This window comes from Aspergillus eucalypticola (genome assembly GCF_003184535.1).
Source record: "Aspergillus eucalypticola CBS 122712 chromosome Unknown BO83scaffold_31, whole genome shotgun sequence".
Classification (NCBI taxonomy): Eukaryota; Fungi; Ascomycota; class Eurotiomycetes; order Eurotiales; family Aspergillaceae; genus Aspergillus; species Aspergillus eucalypticola.
In genome coordinates this window covers 409,221-431,423 of record NW_020290305.1, presented here as the reverse complement: position 1 = coordinate 431,423, position 22,203 = coordinate 409,221, and the positions used below count along the sequence as shown (strand labels likewise).

Sequence of the window (22,203 nt, the reverse complement as noted above, 5' to 3'; positions counted from 1 at the left end):
AATCCATTGTCTAGCATCCCACGAGATAATAAAAAACTAAAAATCAAAGGTTAGCGCGCCAGTGAGAAAAATCCTCTGTCATGGCGAATAATAAATATCGAGAGATGAAAAGGGTATGGTGGTCCGATGATCATTACGCCTTGGCGTGTATTGGAGGGTTTAGTTACGGTATTGTTTGGGAATTACTTTGTTTTGTTTACAGACTTGTGAACTGGTTAGATACGTATGTTTGGGAGGGTGACTGGGTGTATTTGAGGAGTATTTTTGCGAAAAGATGGAAGTATGCTTTCTTTTTTGATTATAGAGTAGCTGCAGGTGTCTCTGAGGGGTGTATAGGAGCATATGTACTCTGTAGGTTAGGTGGTGGTGGTGTGTGATGGGCATCTCATGGGTGATTCATCATGGAGAATGTTTGTATGCACACGATGAAAAGCGGCCAAGTTGCATATATTGTACGATCATTTTGTGAACTCCTTTTAAAAAAGACAATAACAGTGATACTCCATGGTGATATCACTGTTGAGAATGTCAGCTCAAGATGAGATAGATTAGATGCTCTTGCATCTTCTGATTAGATTAGATCCAAACCCAGCTCTATCTTGCGAGCCCACTCCAAGCTAAACTCCGCAGCATGGAGTTAACTCGGCTAAAACCTCATGCAGTTGCAGTATGCACCATGCAGTGCGCACAGCTTCTGTAGTCTAGGCCGAATCAATATCCACGGCATGGCTGGCATGGCATGGCATGAGCACTTGAGTGGATCTCCTGTCCCGCTCATTACAAATCTACGCTGGTTGCGACATTACTTCGCACGCACACACTGAGATTTACTGCGTAGTCAAGCATACACTAGCATATTATTTATCTAGAGAATATGAACAGTGTCCCTGACTCAAGCACTATAGACAATTCTCACATTCAATATTGCACCATCGCCAATCCATCACTCTTGCAAATAGAATTCAGAGTGGGTAAATCCTCCCCCGAAACCGGCCCTTTTTCTGCAGCTAGTAAATGAGCAGTGGAGAACCACCAACAACAAATTAATTGTGCTCGTGTTTTGTGTGCGTGCCAAGACAAATAATATTTGATTGGGAAAAGGTGTGGTGGGGCAGATTGGAACCGAAGAGTCAGGACGCGTCGCCGTTTTCTTTCGCTTTCTTTCTTTTTTTTTTTTTTTTTTTTTGCTGTTCCTCCATCAGATTAGATGATGCGATTATCTAATCTGATTCTTCTTCCATCTTTCTCAATCTATGATATTTCACCTGTTGGTTCGTTAGGATTGTTCTGAGTATGGCTTTCGGTTTTAAGTAGGGTTTGCCTGGGTAAGTGGGGGTTGGTTATTGATTCCGATCTCTCGTGTTTTCTGGGCGTGTTGTACAGTATGCATGTTTGATCTGCTGCAGGTCAGTTCCTGTTTTTGATCTTGTTCCTGATGATCATTTTAGGGTAGTATCTGTAGAATGTAGAAAGCTGTGACTGTAAAACTGTTCTATAACTGTGAATCATTCTGGGTATTCAATCAATCTATATACAAATTATGCAACATCAAGGAAACATACAAATCGCTAGTTACCACCCCTCCTCTCTAACACTCCCGCTGCGGTCTTCCGCAAATCCACCTTTCGCACCTTTCCACTCCCCGTCACCGGCACCGTGCGATCCACCCCCTCCTCTCCAAACACAAACACATACTGCGGCGCCTTATGCCGACCCAGAGTCTCTCGCGTCCAATTTCGCAGTTCCTCCACGGATGGTTTCTTATCCTCGTATCCTGCCGCCACGGCAATGAACGCACCCACTACCTCGCCGTATTTGGCGTCGGGAATGCCGATCACCGACGCAACTTCGATGGCTGGGTGAGCCGCCAAGCGTTCTTCGATTTCTAATGGGTAGATGTTTTCTCCACCTGTGTTTGTGTGTATCATGGTTAGTATACCAGTAGTATGTTTGTATGTATGTATGTATGGTATGGTGGGGTTGCAAATAGTATGCAAAATGAAATGCACAAAGTTTGGAAGTAATAAAGGTAGCACTCACCTCGGATAATGATATCCTTGAAACGGCCCGTGATTGAACAACGCCCCTCCGGTGTGAAGATCGCCTCGTCTCCGGTCTTCAACCACGTGGTGCCATCTGCGTCGGTGACTAGCGTCTCCGCTGTTTTCTCTGGATTGTTCCAGTATCCCTTTGTCAGCTGGTAGCCTGCGATGCAGAGCTCTCCACGCTCGCCTACGGGCACAATGTTGCCTTGTGTGTCGATGATCTTGGCTCGCGCGTGCGGCATCACTTTGCCGACGGTTGTGAGGCGCGTCTCGATGGTGTCGGTCGTGACGGCGTTGAAGCAGGTGGGGGAGGCTTCGGTCAGGCCTAGATGGTGTTAGCGGGCGCTGATAACAACAGAAGATGAAATGGGGAGAACGCACCATAACTACTGGTGTATTGAGTCATATTGAGTTCTTCGAAAAGTCGCTTCATCAACGGACGGGGAACGGGTGCGCCGGCGATGATACCCGTGCGGAGGTTTTTGGTGTCAAAGTTGGGGGGCTTGGGGAGACTCAGGATCGCTTCGAACATCGTGGGAACACCGTGAAGCGCAGTGCATTTCTCGTCGGAGATGGCGTGGAGAACGGCCTGAGGGTCGAACGTCTCGCTGGGGAAGACGATCTTAGAGCCGTGGGTGACTACCGCGAGCATACCCAGAACCAGTCCAAAGCAGTGGAAGAGGGGCGGAGGGCAGCACAGAATGTCGAAGGAGGTAAGGTCCATGCGGTCGCCAATAAATCGGGAGTTGTTGACCAGGTTGCTAGAGGAGTTAGTTAGTTCATAAAACATGCTACAGGTGCAGGAATTATGGCTTACTGATGGGTTAGCATGGCGGCCTTGGGGTTGCCGGTCGATCCGCTTGTGAATTGGAGGTTGCACACATCGTCTGGTCGCAATTCGGCTTCGCGATCCGGCAAAGCAGAGTTAGGAAGCTTCTCTCCCCGCTGAATGACATCGTGATAGGTGCTGAAGTTCTGGTGTTCTCCGCGCAGAATGACGATCTCCTCCAGCGCGGCCGATTTGCCGTTCTGCTTCGGCTGTGGGCCCAGTTCAGCCAGCACATCTTCCAGCGTGTGACGACCAATGCGAGGAGTCATGAAAACCACGCGACAGTCTAGAATTATTCCAATCAGCATTACCTTACTGGATGCGCGCAATCAGCTCTACTAACCGGTGTGATCCAGGGCATAGTAGAGCTCCCTGGGTGTGTAAGTGTTGTTTAGAACCACCAGGATGGCTCCCACTCGGGCCGCGGCAAAGAAAACAGAGATATACTGCTCGCAGTTACCAGCCATAACACCAATGCGATCGCCTTTCTTAATGCCCATGGCCAGAAGACCACGAGCCAGTCGGTTGGCCTCCGCATTCAGGTTAGAGTAGGTCCAGCGGGTTCCCGTCCAGGGGAAGACCAGACACTCATAATCGCCATACTGAAGGCTTTGCAGAGTGAGAAGCTCGCCCAGAGTGATGTCCAGGAGAGCTGGCTCGGTCGGGCCATGGACAATCGAGAGTTTCTGGGTCGGTTTGGGCGGTTGGAAGTGGGAAAGGGTTTGCTGAAGACGCCGGACAGTCGCCATGATGGATATTTTTGCCGGGGGAGGGGAGACAGAGACAGGGCAAAACTCGTGGGATCTTATCAGATCGGGGCATCCTGTCCCAGACTTATATTATCTGCCTCTGGCCTACCTCGGTACCCGCTCCTACGCGACTCCAGGCCTTTTCTTGCCTGCGACTAGTCTGCAACAGGATGAATTCGTCTTCCTGTGGTTCCGAAACTTGGCCGTTTCGGCTGTCGGTACCCAATAGGGCAACTTTTACTCTAAAGCTGGCGGGTGTCATCTCCACTCCTAGACCCAGTCAGAAAATTTCCCATTGAGATATTTATTTGTAGGGTGTGACAACGACCAGTGCGTACATTGAAGGAGGGGGAAATGCCGGAAATCCTGCCATTCTACAACCCGATTTTACCGGCCAAGGAGTCCTGAGCGGTGCAGAAACTAACTCGTAGCGTTGCCGTAGCGTCGCTTAAGGCCGCCGCTGATGCCATCGCTTCCGTGTTCTGGTGTGTGCTGGAAACGAGGCCCGGATCAGATAACGCGGGTGGATATTAACCGGGGACTGCAAAACTCTGTTCAGGGCTTTGCTTTTCCACCCGTTCCACCCTCCCTTCCCCTGTAGCATTACTTGTCCTCCCCTCCCAAAGCGCTGTCCGACCTGATCTTGTTAATTCCATCCAATTTTGGCGACTTGCTGCTGACTGGTGGCTAATACAATCGCTTCTGCGTTTAGTAGCACTGTCAGAAGTGTCCCTTTGGCGGACCAACTATTGTGAAAGCTGCTACTGCATCTTGCTTGCATTGGCTTTATGGTTATTATTTGGCTTAAATGAATGTCGTAACGCTTTAATTTGAAATATTTCCTACTGCAAGGGAGGTGTCAGGAGTGCTGTTAGGCACCAGCGTCTTGCTAAACGTCACTTCTTGTGCGACTCTTGCTACCTTTGACCATTGCACCGTAAACAAGAAAATTGAGGCGCGGGACTGTCACTATCATATATTATGGTCGCTCCACTTGCTCTTCAGCCTTTCCCACCACCCTATGCTAACCTGGAAGGAACAGGCTGTTCGCGCCAAACGTTCGATTTGACTAAGTACACACAGTGCGTATATTATATATGAGAGCAGCCATGGACTGTAGGGGGTTTGAAGAAACGTTAGTATCTGAGTCATGCCCTCGATACGGGCCTAACACTAACTCATACATATATCCGAATTTAGACCCGTCGGGGACTTATAACAGCCCGCATTATGCAGAACAAAACGGTCCCGCTGAACTGGACTCCGCTTCCAGCATTTAGCAGATAAAATGAAGGCGTGTCTGACCATTGCACTTTCTCAATTTCCTACTATCGGCCTACCTGTACCAGAATAATTGACAGTCTCCGAATGCGCAGCCAAAATTTGAAAAGCCAAAGTGCTACGCAAGCCTTGAGCTGTATCGGGATGCAACTACCGGCAATATCCGATCCCCTACGCGGCATCCAGCCGCAAGCAGCAACATTATGGAGCTGAACTAGCGGAGTACTTCCGCTCCCATGTGTCTCTCGGAATCGGTTTTCATTACTTCAATTCGGAAGGATCGCCTGGACCCTGGATTGTCACCGCTAGCTCTTAATCTGGTCTCAGTCTCTAACAATTTATTACCTTATCATCAAGACCCAAGTGCCCCATGATCAGGCAGAAGGAATCTCCCATGGCACAACCATATGGAGAACCAGCTGCCTTTTATTACCCACTGCGGATTAGATAATATCCCTCCCATACAAAATACACCTACTTTCCAGCTGCTCAAGCAGTTGGAGTCATCAGGGTGGATCCGCCCCATGGAAACGAAGAGCTATGTATGCAGCATGAGAGGAGCTCCTACAGCATAGAGGAACCCCTCCAGGTACGTACTCAACCGGCGAGGGGCCGAGGTCCTAGGCGGCTAGGCCACCAGCTCATCGGCATTAGACGTGGCAGGTGCATAAATAGACATGGGCTAGAACCACGCGTGCTGATCAAAAGTCGCCAATCATCATCCCAAAGCAGCAGTGTCGGCTGTAGCCGTACAGAGATCTAAGCACCCTGCTCCGGGCAAAATTTCCCTGTGCTGCATCGATCGCTGTTTTGCATAACAGAATACCCTGGGTCGGTCTGGGTCGGTTCGTTACAGTGGTGTATTGGAGACGAACGGGACCGGTCATGACGGTACCAATCTAATCAGATCATCAGATGATCTAATCAGATAATCCCTGTCCGAAAGTCGGAGAAATGGCCGGACCGGCGGCAACCCCCACCGAGCGCCAAATCAGAAGGTCCGAGGCGCGTGTGGTTTTCCGCGCGCACCGCCCGAGCCAGGATTAGGCTGGAATCCCGCCCGGCCACTCTCCTGCACATCCCAATACCGCCCACGGTTCGACCGCCAAAGCCTTGAAGCCTTGAATCTTGTTCCCCCCCCACTTGCTTACCCCCCATCGCCCAATGGCCGTGCGTGGTACATGTCCCCCGGGCCCACTGCCAATGACGATGAATGGTTTGTGACCTGCACAGTTCCTGCGTTGAAAAAGTGTCTCTGTGCGACACTCATAATTAAGCTGATTTCCTTTATGATCCCGTCGGTGACCGCAGTCGCTCACTATTTGGAGCAGTCAACATCTTGGAGTTCTGTGGTCGAATAAGACGAGCTCGCTGCTCCCCCTTCGCAGGTGCGTGACGACCCCGCTCGTGATACACTTAAAGCAATGACAGTCACATTCCCGCCCACTGAGGGGTCCAAATGCTCGTCCAATTTCGCGAGCAAGACTCCCTCCCCCAACATGAATGGCATTCACCCTACTATGGCTGCTCCAGTCGTCCCTGTCACCAGAGTTCCTGCCCTGGATACGCTCGATCAATATGTTGTGGGAAAGACCGTGGCCGATAAGGCGGCGATCAGCCCATCCGTCGAGCTTACCTGCAACGCCGACTTCCACGACGTCGCAAAGAGCCTGATCGAAGGCTACGCCCGTTTCATCTCTCGTCTGACTGGCTTGGAGGATGTCGCCTTCTTCGTGTTGCGTCAGTCAAGCATCGCCAGCGAGTCCGATCTGTTGCGCGGGGTCATTTCGGCTTCCGTGCTGGCCGCGGAAGAGGGGCAACAACCGCGTTGCGATTTCCGCGAAGACGGTGAACAACACGCAGATGAGGGCGAGGTACAGTTTTCTCTGGACTTGGGCTTGTATGTCAGTCCTGAAAATGGCGAGCAACAACCCCTTGTTGGAGTTCGAGACAGTGTAAGTGTTCTGTCCGCGCAAGAACGCGGAGACTGCCCAATCTGACTAACGTGCTGCTGTTGCTAGGCCTTCACGACATTTATTCGACCTACCACCACGAAAGATACCCTCGAAGTCAGTTTTGCCTACCCGACACGCCTTATACCTCAGCCGGCAGTGGATCAGCTACTCAGAATCCTTGCGACACAACTGGCAGACTCAACCACTTTCCTTTCCTTCGACGCTCCGTCGCCCATTCCTTCAGTCTTGAATTTCCCTCCCCTTATGATACCCCCTTCGCGAAAGACGGACCAAATTGATTTTCCCGTGTCTGGTCATTCCAAACAATATCTTCTCCATGTCGCTTTCGAGGGCTGGGCCCGTCGAAAGCCTGATGCCATAGCGCTGGATTTTGTTCATTCTTTGCGTTCTGCCACGGCTGCGGCAGAACACAGCATTCTTACTTATTCCGCACTTAATCAAGCAGCCACTACCCTCGCTGTACATATTCGGGCTCTCTTGTTGGCAAGGAACGCCGCCGACTATGGACGCATCATCCCTGTCTACATGCTATCATGCCCGGAACTTTACATTACATATCTCGCCGTTCTCAAGGCTGGTTTCGCTTTCTCTCCGATTCCCCAGGATGCACCGGTACAACGGGTTCGGGATGTCCTGGAAGATATCGATTGTCCGATTATACTTGGCAATACTCCAGAGCCTGTCTCTGGGCCATGGTGCGATGCTAGCGCCGGTTCGACCGTCAAGCAGGTTTGGGTTGACGTAGCGGAGGCCTCAAGATGGAAGAGCTTGCGAGATGGCCAGCCCGAGTCCTCGGATCACTGCGAGTCCTTGGATCAGTTGGACATCGAGCACAATCAAACTGCATACCTCCTATTCACCAGCGGCTCCACCGGAAAGCCGAAGGGTGTTCAGATCAGTCACCTAGCTGCCGCCTGCTCCATTGAAGCCCATGCTACAGAAGTCCCTATTCCGGGAGAAAGATCCGATGATTTTCGCTGGTTTCAATTCTGTGCTCCAACCTTTGACCCGTCCTTAGCGGAGGTGTTTGTAACCTTGGGTTGCGGTGCTACTCTCTGCTCTGCCGACCGGAGCTTGACACTAACTGATTTGGAAGCAACCATCAATGAAGCAAGAGCAACTGTGATGATGGCTACGCCTAGCTTGGCTGCACTTCTTCGGCCGGAACGGCTAACTACTCTTCAATACCTCTGGTGCATCGGTGAGAAGCTCAATAGAACTGTCATCGAGAACTTCTCCGCAAAGTCTGGTGCAAATGGAGAAATTACAGCATCCGAGCCCTCACGGATGTTGGTCAATACGTACGGCCCGACTGAAGCAACAATCGCCTGTACTTACTTGGCGCCATTTGGACATTCTCTCCGCTGCTCCATCATTGGCCAAGCGCTGGCAACCTGTTCAATGTTCATTCTCGACCCCAACAGCCGTGAGCCTCGAGCGGTTCCTGCCGGTCTTGCCGGTGAACTAGCAATTGGAGGCCCGCAGCTCAGCAAAGGTTATCTCAACCGTCCGGTAGAAACCGCAAAGGCGTTCGTCGACAGTGACGAGTTTGGTCGCTTGTACCGGACTGGTGACATGGCGCGGATGGTCTGGGACGAGTCTGGTTCTCAGATCATTGAATTTCTCGGTCGTATCACGTCTGACCAAGTCAAGATTAGCGGTCGGCGGCTCGAACTAGGCGAGATCGAATCAGTCCTTGAGACTGTACGGGGTGCCAACGAAGTTGTAGCCGTGGTCTCCAAACGCGATGCTAGTGTTCAGGGAAGTGAGCAGATCGTCGCATGCCTTGTTGCAAATGACAGCAGTGAAGCAGAGAGAAAGGAACTAATTCAGGAGGCACATCAGAATTCCCTGAAACATCTCTCAGCTTACATGTGTCCGTCTGCTTACGTTTTCCTCGATGCTCTCCCTCGGTCCAGTGCCGGGAAAGTCGATCGCAAAGCGGTAACCGCAAGGCTGCAGCAGGGATCTGGGGCCGATATCAGACTATATCCTGCGCCCAAATCGAAGCCTGCAGAAACAGATGGGGTTCATGATGACTGGGATACGCCGAATGATGGAAACTTACTGTCCATCCAGCAGCTTGTGGTTCGCCTCATTGCGGAGGCAACGGATGAGACAGTTTCTGCCATCAAGCCTGGGACCGACCTCTATTCACTGGGTATTGATAGTCTGGGCGCAATGCGGCTCCTGCAGAAGCTTAGGGACCATTCTATTGAGGGTTTGTCGGTTGGTGACGTTCTACAGTCCGGAACCCCCAAAGCATTGGTTAACATCGTTGCTCAACAACGTCAATCAAATGGTACTCCACAGGTCAATGGCTCGGATGAGACCTTCCAGCACGGTCTTTCGGCCTTCCAAGAACGGAATCATTCAGTTTGCGCTGAGAGACTGGGCCTGGCCCCCGAGGAGATTCAAAGGGTGCTTCCAACAACCGCAACACAGTCTGGCATATTGACTAGTTTTCTGCGCAGCTCATCCGACGCAGATTTTGCGACTCGCTCATACATATATCATTCAGTTTTGCCACTCGAACCGGGAGTGGACATCAATCGTCTCAAAACTGCGTGGGAAACTGTCATCACAAGCTATGATTCCTTTCAGACTGTTTTCTGCTGGCTTGACGATGATATGGCACCATTTGCACAATGCATCCTTGCGCCTACAGCAGTCTCAGGAACAATGTGGAATACCTACCATGCCATGAAGCAGTCTTCGGAAGATAGTATTTTACAGAAGGCTCTCCGAGACGCAGAAAAATCAATCGAGCTAAGCACGCCACCTTGGAGACTATCTATGGTTACGTCTCGTACATCTACTCGGATTATTCTGAGCATGTTCCATGGTATTTTCGATGGCGGATCATTACAGCTCTTGCTGGAGGATGTGTCTTCTGTGTACTCAGGGAAACAGCCAGCACAGCGCGTTTCTCTCGAGCACCTTGTGAAGCATCATTTCCAAGCTGATCATGCAGCAACCGCCCAATTCTGGCAGCAGCATTTAGAAAGCTATTCTCCTGCTTGGTTCCCGTCTGTCACGTCTTACCGTACCCCGTCAACAAAGAAGACTGGGTGTGTGGAGATTACGGGTCGCACAAGCTACGACCGCTTGAGAAGAGAGTCCAAGCTCATCGGCTCAACACCGCTTTCGGTGCTCCAAGCTGCTTGGGGGTCTGTTCTGCTGGCTTACACTGGGACTCCCGCCCAGGACGTAGTCATGGGCAGTGTTGTATCCGGTAGACTTGATGTGGACTCAGAAGCCTGCGTTGGTCCGACGTTCACCACTGTCCCAATCAGACTTTCCTTGAGTCAGATTCAACAAGACTCTCAAATTTCATGGACAAATCGCTCCGTCGCGCGCCATCTGACAACCTTCAATGCACAGACACTATCTCACCTACAGCCCCGGCTAGGATCGCTAGTAACGGCGGATGGCCGGCTTCCATACGATACTCTCATCGCCTACCAAGACTTCAACGCTGGCTCCAGTGTTAGTGGTCTCTGGAGCTCGGTCGACCACCCGGCAATGGCAAACGATTTTGCCGTTATGATTGAGATATGGCCGGCTGCCAATGGATCTTTGACATTCCGGGCCAGTTTTAACGATGCCTTGCTTGATCACAACTCGGCCGAAATGATGCTCTGGCAGATGTCTGACATTGTCGCTTATATACTAGAGCAGCCCGATGATAGCTTCCAAGATGCCCCATCTCATACAGAGCCTGGGCTGAAGTCTAGCCTCAACTCCAAGCCGTCTATCGCTCCCGAAGTACTGGACGGAGCACTACTTCATCACCAGTTCGAAGAGCATGCAGCATCCCATCCAGAAGATCCTGCCTTGATCTTCAAATATGACTTGGATGACGATAAAAATCCGCGAAATATCACGTGGTCCTACGCCGGGCTCAACGCTTTGGCTGACAGCCTCGCAGAGCATCTGCTTCACTCTGGCGCACGAGTGGCAAACTCGCCGATACCCATTTGTATCGAAAAGAGCCCGGCCTTGTATGTTGCCATTCTTGGCATTCTCAAAGCTGGCGGTGCTTGGTGTCCAATCGATACACTCTCTCCTGCACAACGTCGCCACGACCTTATTGCACGTACCGGATCGGCAATCCTTCTGGTATCTAGTGTAGATGGGGAGCAGCCAGTTGGTTCAATTCCCGTTGGTGTTGAGACAATTGACGTGAGCAAATTTACCATCGACGAACCCATCCATGTGAACGGAGTGGTACGGAGCACGTCTAAAGACCGGACTACTCCTGATGGCATGGCGTATCTCATCTGGACGAGCGGTACAACGGGAGCTCCGAAAGGTGTCCCGATCAAGCATTCTTCGGCTGTCTCGAGTATGAGGTCACTCCAGAAGGATATCCCGTCCGATGTAGCTGGCGGGGTACGTTGCTTGCAGTTCTCGCAGTACACTTTCGACGTTTCAATCCAGGACATCTTCTACACCTGGGGTGTAGGAGGAGTCCTTATCTCTGCCTCGAGAGAGATCATGCTTGGTTCGTTCTCCAAGCTTGCGAACATTACGAATGCCACACACGCGCACCTGACTCCAGCTTTCTCGGCGGGAGTCTCCCGGAAATCGTGCCCAACGCTTCAGGTGATTACTATGATCGGTGAGAAGCTGACCCAACCTGTGGCTGACGACTGGGGTACCGATATGAGAGCATTCAACACTTATGGACCCGCCGAAGTGACTGTGGTTTCCACGATAAGGGAGTTTGGAAACGAACACAAAAGCATCAAGAGTGCGAACATTGGCTGGCCGATGGACAGTGTGTCTGTATTCGTAACCAACAAGCAGCGTCTCATCATGAAGAACGCTGTCGGCGAGCTGGCGCTTGGTGGACCACAACTTTCTCCGGGTTATCTGAATCAGGAGGATGTCACCAAAGCCAAGTACGTCTGGAACGAAGAGGCTGGGCAGATGGTGTATTATACCGGAGACTTGGTTCGCATGCTTGCTGACGGATCCCTGGAGTACATCAATCGTGTTGATGACTTGGTCAAGCTCGGAGGTATCAGAGTGGAGCTCAGCGAGATCAGCTTTTCACTCGGCGATTGCCATCCCTTGGTGGAGAATATTGAGACACTCATTCTCAACCGTCCTGACCGACCTAATAAGGTCGTGGTCGCCTTCCTCTCTGCACCGAAGGCTACACAGACCGATGACAAGCAGCTCTTGGTGGTCGATCAGACGGCGCTCGAGATCGCTCGTGCTGCCAGCGAACAAGCACAAAGCGTTCTCCCCGACCACATGATACCGTCCGTATACCTGGTGGTGTCGCACATCCCGAGAACATCATCTGCCAAGACCGATCGCAGGGCGTTGGAAGCCGCCTATGCCTCTGTGGATATCGATGGGTGGGAAAAGGAGATGAATCCAGAGACCAAGCCTTCTGTAGAGGACTCTGAGGACCAACACACCGCGTCCATAACACACCGGGTAGTAAAAATGATTTCCACCTTGGCCAATATCTCCCAGTCGATCATCACAAAGTCCAGTCGCTTGGGGAGTCTGGGTATCGACTCTATTCGCGCAATCCGGCTTGCCTCTAGACTAAAGGAGGCCGGTCATCAATTGTCTGTGGTGGAGGTCCTAAACTGTGTGACTGTCCAGGATCTCGTCCAGCTGGCCTCCTCATCCACCGTCCTGGAAAAGTCCACCTGCGAAACCTTCAACGTTAGGGCGTTCCATGACACCTGGCACACAGCCACAGTCAGCAAAGTACCAGAGGGATTCATAACTGTGCGCGCGACCACGATCCAGGAAAGTCTTCTCAGTGAGACAATGGGTACATACAACAGATATTGGAGCAATCACTTCTTTTTACTTGACAGCTCGGTGGATGCGACGCGAATGAAGCAGGCTTGGCTTGCAACGAGCCAGAAGGTGGAAGCTCTGAGAACCGGCTTCATCCCTGTTGCGGAAGTCGATGATGGGAAAAGCCGATCTGAAGGAAAACTCGACTTCTCTATCTTGCAAATCATCTACACGCTACCCGATGTGGATTGGGGATACATCAACTGTTCAGAGCAGGATTTGGTAGAGCTTCGGGACAACCGGATCGAAAAGATCATGACCAAGCACCAGAAGAACTACTTCAGATATCCCCCATGGGCCGTTACCGTATTCGACACAGGCAAAAAGCAGCTCATGATTCTCACTCTCCACCATTCAATCCATGATGAGCCTTCGCTGGGACTCATTATGGATGATGTGCGATCCGCTTATGCTTATAAACCTCCTCAGAGGCATCAACTCACCGATGCTCTCTCATTCGTTTTACCAGGAGAAAACCGAAGCAAGGAGACCAGTAGTTTTTGGCAAACCGAACTCAAGAAATTTGCAGAGCTTGATGCGCCAGTGTGGCCCGATCTTACTGGGAGGAGATTGCAGCCAGGCGAATCTCCCAAGCATATATTGATTACGGAAGAAATCCCATTAACGGAGCCTGTTGGCAACCTGCAGTCTTTTGCAGCCCAACTTGGAGTCTCATCCATTGCCTCGATTATCCGAGCCGCCTGGGCCTATGTTTCGCTGGCTTACCTTGGTCTCCCAGCGACAGTCTTTGCGGAGACTCTCTCTGACAGAGTGCTGCATGCTGACCTTGATGACTGTATCGGACCCCTCATATCCGTTGTACCTATTCCGTTCCATCCAACTGGAAACACTCGTGAACTACTTACTGAGCAACATCGCATTTCCGTTCAGTCCTGGAAGTATCGCCATATTCATGCTCGCGAGGTCCGGAAGATTCTCAAGAGACCCAGGGGCGAGGCCTTGTATCCGGCAGTGTTCAACTTCCACGCTGCGAAAGAAGAGGGTGCAAACGTCGCTCAGCCTAACATTTGGCGCGAACTCGAAGATGAGGTTGGGCTGCATGTTGAGCATCCCATGGCCATGAACGTTTTCCAACACATGGATGGCTCTATAGTCCTCGAAGCAACTGCGGACAGCAGCATAATGTGTCGGTCACAGTTGTCACTATTCATCCGTCAGATCGACGGGCTTATCACTTCAATGCTGGCATCTCCGGAGCAGCCCCTGGCGAGTCTCATCAACCGCTTTTCTTCGCCATTACGATCGCTATCGGACCAGCCTGTCAACGATGACGTAGTGAATTCTGTTCGACTGAGCCCAACGCACTGGTTAGAGGTGTACGCAAAGAAGCACCCTGAATGGACTGCCGTTGAGGTAGCCAGCGAAATCTCCTCAAACGGAATTGTGAAGGAAGCTATGACCTTCGGCACATTGAACTCTGAAGCAAACCGTGTTGCGGCCTACCTAGCATCTCTTGGTCATAAGAACAGGATGATCGGAGTCTGCATTGGACGAAACCTGCCCTCCTATCCTATCATCATCGGTATCTTCAAGTCAGGAAATGCTTACCTTCCCATCGAAGAAAACCTTCCGGCAGATCGCAAAGCTTTCCTCATCAAGGATAGCGATTGCCCTATTATTTTCACCGAAACGGCATTCGTGAGCACGTTCGACAGTACACCCGAGGGATGTTGCGTGAAAACTATTGACGACCCAGAGCTTTTAGGCTCACTCGCTACGATGTCAACGGAAGATCAAGACTATAATTCCGATCCCAACGATCTGGCATATCTTCTGTTTACGTCAGGCTCGACAGGAAAACCGAAGGGTGTTATGGTGACTCGAGGCAACCTTTCATCTTTCATCGAGTCGATCTCGGTGTTCACAGGCCGGCATGCCCCCGCTACGTTTGAGTTGGGCGGCACTGGACGATATCTCGCGCAGGCCAGTCGAGCTTTCGATCCTCATCTGTTGGAAATGCTCTTCCCTTGGCGCCATGGGATGGCTACTGTTACAGCTCCTAGGATGATGATTTTGGATGATCTTGGTATAACCTTGTCCAAGTGGGATATCACTCATGCAAGTCTGGTACCGTCTCTTGTGGATCAGGCAAACATTGTTCCAGAGCAATGTCCCAAGTTAAAATTTATGACTGTTGGTGGTGAAAAGATCTCACAAAAGGTGTTGGACACATGGGCAGGAGCACCACACATGGCGCTTGTTAACGCATACGGTCCGACCGAGGTAACTATCGGCTGTACATTCGCTCCTGTCGGAAAGGACACAAACCTGCGCAATATCGGGCCTCCTCTAGCAGCCTGTGTATCTCATGTCCTTGTCCCCGGTACCTTCGACTATGCTCTGAGAGGCCAGGCTGGAGAGCTGTGCTTTTCTGGAGATCTCGTTGGAAGAGGTTACCTCAACAGACCAGATGCCACTGGCTTCGTCACCGGACCTAATGGTGAGAAGATGTACCGGACTGGTGATATGGGACGCATGATGCCAGACGACTCGGTCGAGTATCTTGGGCGTGGCGATGACCAGACCAAAATTCGCGGTCAGAGGCTAGAGCTCGGTGAGGTATCTGAAGTGCTTCGCTCTTCGTCGACTGTTGGCGTTGACGTTGTCACGACCGTGGCTAAACACCCTGGTCTTTCGAGAGTCCAACTTATCTCGTTCATCGCGCGTTCTGAAGCCCGTCAACGTGTGAAGGGCGGAGATGTCACCTTCGTTATGTCCGACTTTGCGACGCTAGGCAAGGAACTTCAAGACACATGCAAGAGGAAGCTACCGGACTATATGGTCCCCGAGCTTATTCTCCCCATTACCTATATTCCTTTGGCACCGATGTCAGGCAAAGCTAATATCAAAGAGCTACATGGCCTTTTCTCCAGCCTTCCTCTGCCTACTGTCATTCACGGTAACAGCTCGGCAAGTAAGGACGGCGTCATTGTTGAGCGGTCTTTGACTGCCGACGAAGAGGCTGTTATCAAGGAAGTCCTTGATGTTGTTTCGGCGGACCCTGCGATTGTTGGACCCATGACGAACATCTTCGAAATCGGCCTCGACAGTCTTAGTGCCATAGGGCTTACGATCAAGCTCCGGAGAATTGGCTATGAAACCACAGTAGCAATGGTCATGAGCAATCCGATTATTGAGCAGCTTGCACGCTTACCCAAGGGCTCTTCGGAAGCAGGGAATGCTGTCTCCCAAGCACGTCAGGCTCTCTACAACATTGAAACTCAATACCGCCAACATCCCTCGCCTGGAGTCAATCCGTCTGATGTAGCTACAGTCAGGCCTTGCTTGCCGCTTCAGGAAGGTCTGATTGCTCGCTCAATCAATAGTGAAGGCGAACAACTCTACGTCAATCATGTAGTCCTTCAACTCGAGGCTAGTGTTGATGTTGAGAAGCTGAGGTCGGCGTGGCAGGCTGTCTCTAATGACACCGATATCTTGAGAACTTCATTCGCTCCCTTGGAGAAGCAAATAGTACAAGTGGTCTACACGACTGAATCTCATCGGTTTCAATGGAAGGAAGAAGAGTATGAGAACCTGAACGAAGCTATTAAGCATAACAAGGCACAGCAGAAGCATATCTCCGCGAACATCATTGCAAAAATCTCCACTGTCCCACCAGTGCGGTTCCTACTAGCCAAATCCTCGGAAACCAAGAAGCCGCTTGCCCTCTTCATCGACATTCATCACGCACTTTATGATGGTGAATCTTTCACGATGCTAATGGAGGATGTTGCAGCGCGCTATGAAGATCAACCTATTATTCAGAGAGGCTCGCCTTCGGCTTTCATTGAATACGTTTATAGTCAAGATTCAGAAAAGGCCAAGCAGCATTGGATCCGCTATCTGGAAGGATGCCATCCGACAATCTTCCGCACTGACTTCAATGCTATGGAGCCTCCGGTTGTCGTACAGAGAAAGCTTGGTGTGAAGCTTTCTGAGTTGGAGCACCGCTCTGCAGGTCTTCAGACAACTGCACCATGCCTGGTGCAAGCAATTTTCGCACTCTTGCTGGCCGATACTGTTGGTGTGTCAGATGTGACATACGGTTTGGTCCTTTCCGGTAGAGCTGTGTCGGTTCCCGGAGCATCCTCGGTACTTCTGCCATGCATCACTACTGTCCCCGGTCGTCTCAGTACCACTAGCCTGAGTACAGTTGATGATGTTGTGGCGGATGTCCAAAAGTCTACTGTAGAGTCCCTTGATTTCCAGCACACTCCCCTGAGGCACATACAAAGATGGATCAATGCAGAGACACCTCTGTTCGACTGTCTGTTCTCATATATCAGGAATGCTGCGCCACCAGAACACCGCCTGTGGCAGGAACTAGACAGCAACATGCCTGCCGAGTATCCGTTGGCAGTGGAAGTCGAGGCCAACCATTCCATGGACACAGTTCAGCTCAACTGCTTCTTTTCATCTGCTTTTGGCTCCTCTTACAGTGGCAATGAATTGGTGGAGAAGATGGACGCAGTGCTCTCGAGCATTGCAGCGGGTCAGAGTCTTTCACTAGACGACTTCAATGTCTCTCACTCATCGACATCTGGATCGCGTCCTGCTGTGCACTGGGACAATACCACATGGTCTACCACGGAAACCACAATTCGTGACTACACAATGTCTTTCTGCGGATTGACTTCGGCTGAAGTCACTAAAGGGGCTTCTTTCCTGAGTTTAGGTGTTGATTCAGTGACTGCGATCCAATTTGCGCGTCAGCTACGTGAAGCAGGGCTTCAAGTTTCCTCTGCTGATGTTATGCGCTTCTCATGCGTGGGTGCTTTGGCTCAGCAGGTGGAGCAGACTTCACGTTCTCGCACCCCGGTGAACGGCGTCAATGGGCACGGCAAGACAAATACCGGTATTCCTGTTGATAACTATGGCGAACAGGTCCGACTCCTTGCAGAGGATGATTCGATCTCCACAATGTTCGAAACTACGCCCCTACAGTCGGGAATGATTACGCAGACCATTGCTTCAAGCGGAAAGGTTTACGTTTACCCGCACATTATCAGATTGAAGGACTCTGTCGATACTATCCGGCTGAAGGAGGCCCTCTTCAGAGTCATTGAGGCCAATGATATTCTGCGTACATCCTTCCACCTGATCGCTGAGCTTGGTTCTTCCTGGATTGGGGCCGTACACAGCAATCCTCCTTTCCAATGGGAAGAGCTCGCATTGCCTTCCGGGGCCGATGTTCTGACTGAAGTCGAGTCTCTCTATGCTTTCAGCGAAGAGGCTTCTTTCGAGGTCCCACCAATCCGGTCTGCTCTAGTCCACCAGCCTGGAGGCAGATTATTGGTTATTGTTCTGCATCATGCTCTGTATGATGGTTCTTCCATTCCCTTCTTGTTTGAGGACCTTGCGGTGTGCTATGAAGAGAGCAGTCTTCCGATAAGGCCACAGTTCTCGGAAACTGTCCAGCATCTACTAAGCGGTCAAGAACAAGCTTGCGAGTTCTGGACAGAAAGACTACTCGGATACGAAGTGACTGAAATTCCTGAGCTTCCTCATCCCGAGTCGTCAGACCGCATGTTCCTTTCTGAATGCCGGATTGACCTTGACTTGTCGGCCATAGTGGATGCCTGCAAGGCAATGGAGGTCACCGTGCAGAGTGTATCTCTCCTGACATATGCAAAGGTACTGGCATGTGTGAAACGAAAACGCGATGTCGTCTTCGGACAAGTCCTTGCTGGTCGCTCGTTACCTGTTGCAGGTGCCGAACGAACCCTTGGGCCAATGTTCAATACAGTTGCTCAGAGAGTCTCTTTCGAGCCCAAGTTCCTAAGCAACAAATCCATGGCCCAGCGTCTACAACAGCATACAATTAACTCGCAGAGCCATCAGAACGCGCCACTAAGAGTGGTACAGAATTCCTTCCGGCAGGCTAACAACAGTACATCGTCCGTCCTGTTCGATACTCTATTCGTCTTCCAAAAGAGTGCGGACTTCACCGGCAGTATCTTAGAAGAGCAACAGATTTGGACGCCTTATGAAGCAGATGACTACGCGGCGCAGGCAGAATATAAGCTGAACATTGAGGTCGACCATGCTCACGATGGAATTGTGGCACGCGCAACTTGCAATGGTCGGTACATCTCCCAGGAAACTCTTGACCATCTCATGAAGGAATTTGCCATTGCGTTCCGTGACATCATCGAACATCCTACCAGATGCGCTACGATTGTGCCACATGGTCTTGGTGAGCTCCCGACAAAGCTGGCCATGGAGCAGTCGCTCGCTTCTGGTATTGAAGCTTCCGAAGTAACCCCCAATGAAGCCATCATCCAATCTGTACTCGCTGAGATCGCTGGTGTTTCAGTGGACAATATCAAGCCAAACACTAGCATCTTCAATATTGGATTGGACTCTCTCACAGCTATCCGCATTGCTTCAATCTGTCGATCGAAGGGGTTGAAGATTGGGGTAGCCGACATCCTTCAGGGAAACACCCTCCGTGGTATCAGCCAACGTATCCAGCCAAGTGCCGAACAGGCAGTTCAGCCTCAGGGTTCACTCGTCAAAAATTACGCCGAGGTGGAAACAACTGTACTACAGCAGCTCAATCTCGGCAAGGACTCTGTCGAAGCAATCTTACCTTGTCTCGGTGGCCAATTCTATCACCTCGTCAGCTGGTTGAAGTCCGGGCGGAGACTGCTCGAACCTGCTTGGGCATACCACTGCTCCGAGCGCATCGACAGTGCCAAGATTGAGGAAGCTTGGTTCCAGCTCCGTCAAAGACATCCTATCCTCCGCACCTGCTTTGCAGCTACCTCCTCGTCGGAAGCAGTACAGATTGTTCTCAAACAGGCAATGCGTGATGCAAACACCTTCCAGGTCATCGAGACCTCTAGTCCAATCTCTGAAGCAGCCCAAGCACAAGCAAGAGAAGAAGCTCTTCATCCATCCTCACTTTACACACCTCCAGTTAGACTCCGTCTACTGAAAGCTAGCGACAAAGATGGCATCCTCGTCCTCATAAACCACGCCGCGTACGATGCATGGACCATGCCGATGTTCGTTAAAGAGCTAGCACAGCTCTATAATGGCCAAACTCCTGAAACAAACATAGATTTCCCTGCATTCGTCGACTTCTCAATGCGCTCTCTCCAGAACCTTGATGAAAAGCAATACTGGAACACTACTCTCGGTGACGCCTCCCCTACCATCATTTGCAACACTCACACCGATACCCCATCCACTCCAGACCAGCTCTTCATCGGAGTCTGGGAAAAGGTCAAGGATCTCTCCCAGCAAGAGACAAAATGCCGATCCTCCAACGTCAGCCTACAAACAGTCATTCTCTTCGCCATAGCCCGCTGCATTGCACGTCTCACCGACGTCCAAAACCCAACAATGGGTCTCTACCAAGCCGGTCGCTCTGCCTCCTTCAACAACATCGAGAACCTCTCCGGACCCTGTCTGAACGTCAACCCCTTCACCATCCCTAACGCAAACACTAATTCCGTCAACACCGACCTTCTCACCCAAGTTCGCGCCATCCAAACCTCTCTCGCGGACCGCGTCTCCTACGAACAAAGTTCTCTCCGCAACATCCTCCAGTGGATCTCACCCGACAAACCCCTCTTCAACATCTGGGTGAACCTCCTCTGGACGCAAACTACCAATACCACATCAGATGGTTCAGAGGACTTCTTCTCCCCGTTGCGGATCGGTGTCCCTACAGATTTCATCCCCGAACAGCCTTTGGCTGAAGAGGTCACTGCCGTATCGGCGTTGGATACGGAGTTCTTACCGTCAGAGAATATATTCATCGATGTCGGTCCAGATGCCAAGACGGATTCAATCGGGTTCGCTGTTCGAGTTGAGGGGGGAGTTATGGGTGTTGAAGAGGTGCATAAGCTTGTTGATGAAATTGCGGGAGAGATTGAGAAGATTATGGGGATGTTGGGATAGACGATGATACTTGAGTTTTTTGAGAAGAAGAGATTGATTTATAGATGTCATATAGATTGCATGATGGTGTTGTCTGTTTCTGTTCTGCTGTTTTGTTATTTTTCGGGGTATGTGTATGCATGATGTTGATGTGGTTTACTTCTGTGATCTTGTTTTGTTTCTGTGTTGGGAGATTGCATATGCCTATAGATTTTGGTTTTTTGGGGGAGTTTTTTCACTTCCATTGTCGATAGTATTTTGCTTTATATTTCGGCTTTCAGTGCATATATTTGACATTATTTACACATGAGTATTCATAGCGAATCAAGAATAAGCAGCTCGATGTGTAGCGTGCAATAAATCTTAATCATAACGAGGAATTTCTCGGAAGGAACTTCAGAGATCCAAGCTGTTAAAGACATTGATATTTGTGGTCAATATAGTGACTTATTTTCGGCTTCCCGAATGCACCTTACTTGACTGACTCCGCGATCATTAGCAACGCATCCAAGTAGTAAACTCTTTGGACACTATATGATTCAAGCCCGAGTAGAAACCAGTACATACGATCACAGGGTGTGGAAAACAGGGCTTTCTGTCTGCTCAGCTGGGGCACCCACGCGCGACGGGGGTCAGAAATTAGTATAATAGGATGAGACCGGAGCCAGAAAAATAGTTTAGTCAGAACTAAAAAAAAATCCTGATTCTGACAGAGATCTTGCAGGTGATAATTTTTATTGTAATATTAAATAATTTGAAGTATATGATACTTATTTGACTTTGATCTGATGGTTAAAGAATGATCTCTTCTGTGATCAATTATATGCCCCATATAAAATCACATTGAATAGATTCCTACCTAGAAATTCTATCAAATTTTCTTAGGTATAAATATTGGGTGGAAACACAGCGCCTAGGTAATTCATAATAAATCTATATATAGTTAGTAGTAGCTATTAAAGACAAAGCAAATATTTTCCTATAAATTGAATAAATAAAGGGCTCTATCATATTCTGATATGATTTAGAATGCTTCTTTGGATTTATTATTACAATAATCATTAAGATCAATCTCTGTGTAGCCCTCGGGTAACATCAAATTTAAGAAGTGATGGCTAGAAGAGAGATAACAGTCATACTAATACTGTTGTATGTTTTTGCATTCTTTTGTGATTATTCAATTCAATGCCCGTGCTGCTTTTTATTCACCTCGTTCATCCTTCGTCACTCTCATGCGCTCACCCTAGACACCCCACTCTTGATCTTATAAGGCTGATGTAGACATAGTCCTTTCCTCCAGCCACGCAGAATTTGTTTTGAAAAACTGGTAAATTTTCAACGCCAACGAAACACCAAGCCCGCAACTTGGGTCACTTCAGAGTTGGTATTGACCCCGCAAAGCAAGTGGATACGACCGGACAAAAGGAGCAACTGATGGCTGACCGTGCAGTTTGAAGCCTAATAAATAAAATATTAAGAAATCACCTACCTACCTACCTACCTACCACTGTACGGTTTGGGATCAGTCTATGTGCACAGGCTCCAGGTTACAGGATATGGTTCATATTAGCGAAGGTAAG

The 22,203-nt window shown here is 50.2% G+C and overlaps 2 protein-coding genes across 2 annotated transcripts; one reads left to right on the top strand and one right to left on the bottom strand.

The window, feature by feature from the left end:
- Nucleotides 1-1,546: 1,546 nt before the first annotated feature.
- Nucleotides 1,547-3,666, bottom strand: sidI (putative long-chain-fatty-acid-CoA ligase). Its single transcript, XM_025528783.1, has 5 exons — nt 3,218-3,666; nt 2,863-3,160; nt 2,427-2,806; nt 2,041-2,370; nt 1,547-1,909 (listed from the first exon to the last, which is right to left on the bottom strand). Exons 1-5 carry the CDS (start codon nt 3,621-3,623, stop codon nt 1,569-1,571), a joined length of 1,755 nt encoding a protein of 584 aa, XP_025383932.1. The 5' UTR covers nt 3,624-3,666; the 3' UTR covers nt 1,547-1,568.
- A 2,358-nt stretch (nt 3,667-6,024) lies between these two features.
- On the top strand, nt 6,025-20,959 carry sidC (nonribosomal siderophore peptide synthase SidC). Its single transcript, XM_025528782.1, has 2 exons — nt 6,025-6,859; nt 6,926-20,959. The coding sequence occupies exons 1-2, from the start codon at nt 6,329-6,331 to the stop codon at nt 20,642-20,644; spliced, it is 14,250 nt and encodes a 4,749-aa protein (XP_025383931.1). The 5' UTR covers nt 6,025-6,328; the 3' UTR covers nt 20,645-20,959.
- The last annotated feature ends 1,244 nt before the right edge of the window (nt 20,960-22,203 follow it).

Coding starts and splice junctions, on each gene's coding strand:
- sidI (XM_025528783.1), bottom strand. CDS start 3,623: ATGGCGACTGTCCGGCGTCTTCAGCAAACCCTTTCCCACTTCCAACCG. Junction 2,371..2,426: donor TCAATACACCAGTAGTTATG/GTGCGTTCTCCC, acceptor AACACCATCTAG/GCCTGACCGAAGCCTCCCCC. Junction 1,910..2,040: donor CAAGGATATCATTATCCGAG/GTGAGTGCTACC, acceptor ACACAAACACAG/GTGGAGAAAACATCTACCCA.
- sidC (XM_025528782.1), top strand. CDS start 6,329: ATGACAGTCACATTCCCGCCCACTGAGGGGTCCAAATGCTCGTCCAAT. Junction 6,860..6,925: donor TTGTTGGAGTTCGAGACAGT/GTAAGTGTTCTG, acceptor TGCTGTTGCTAG/GCCTTCACGACATTTATTCG.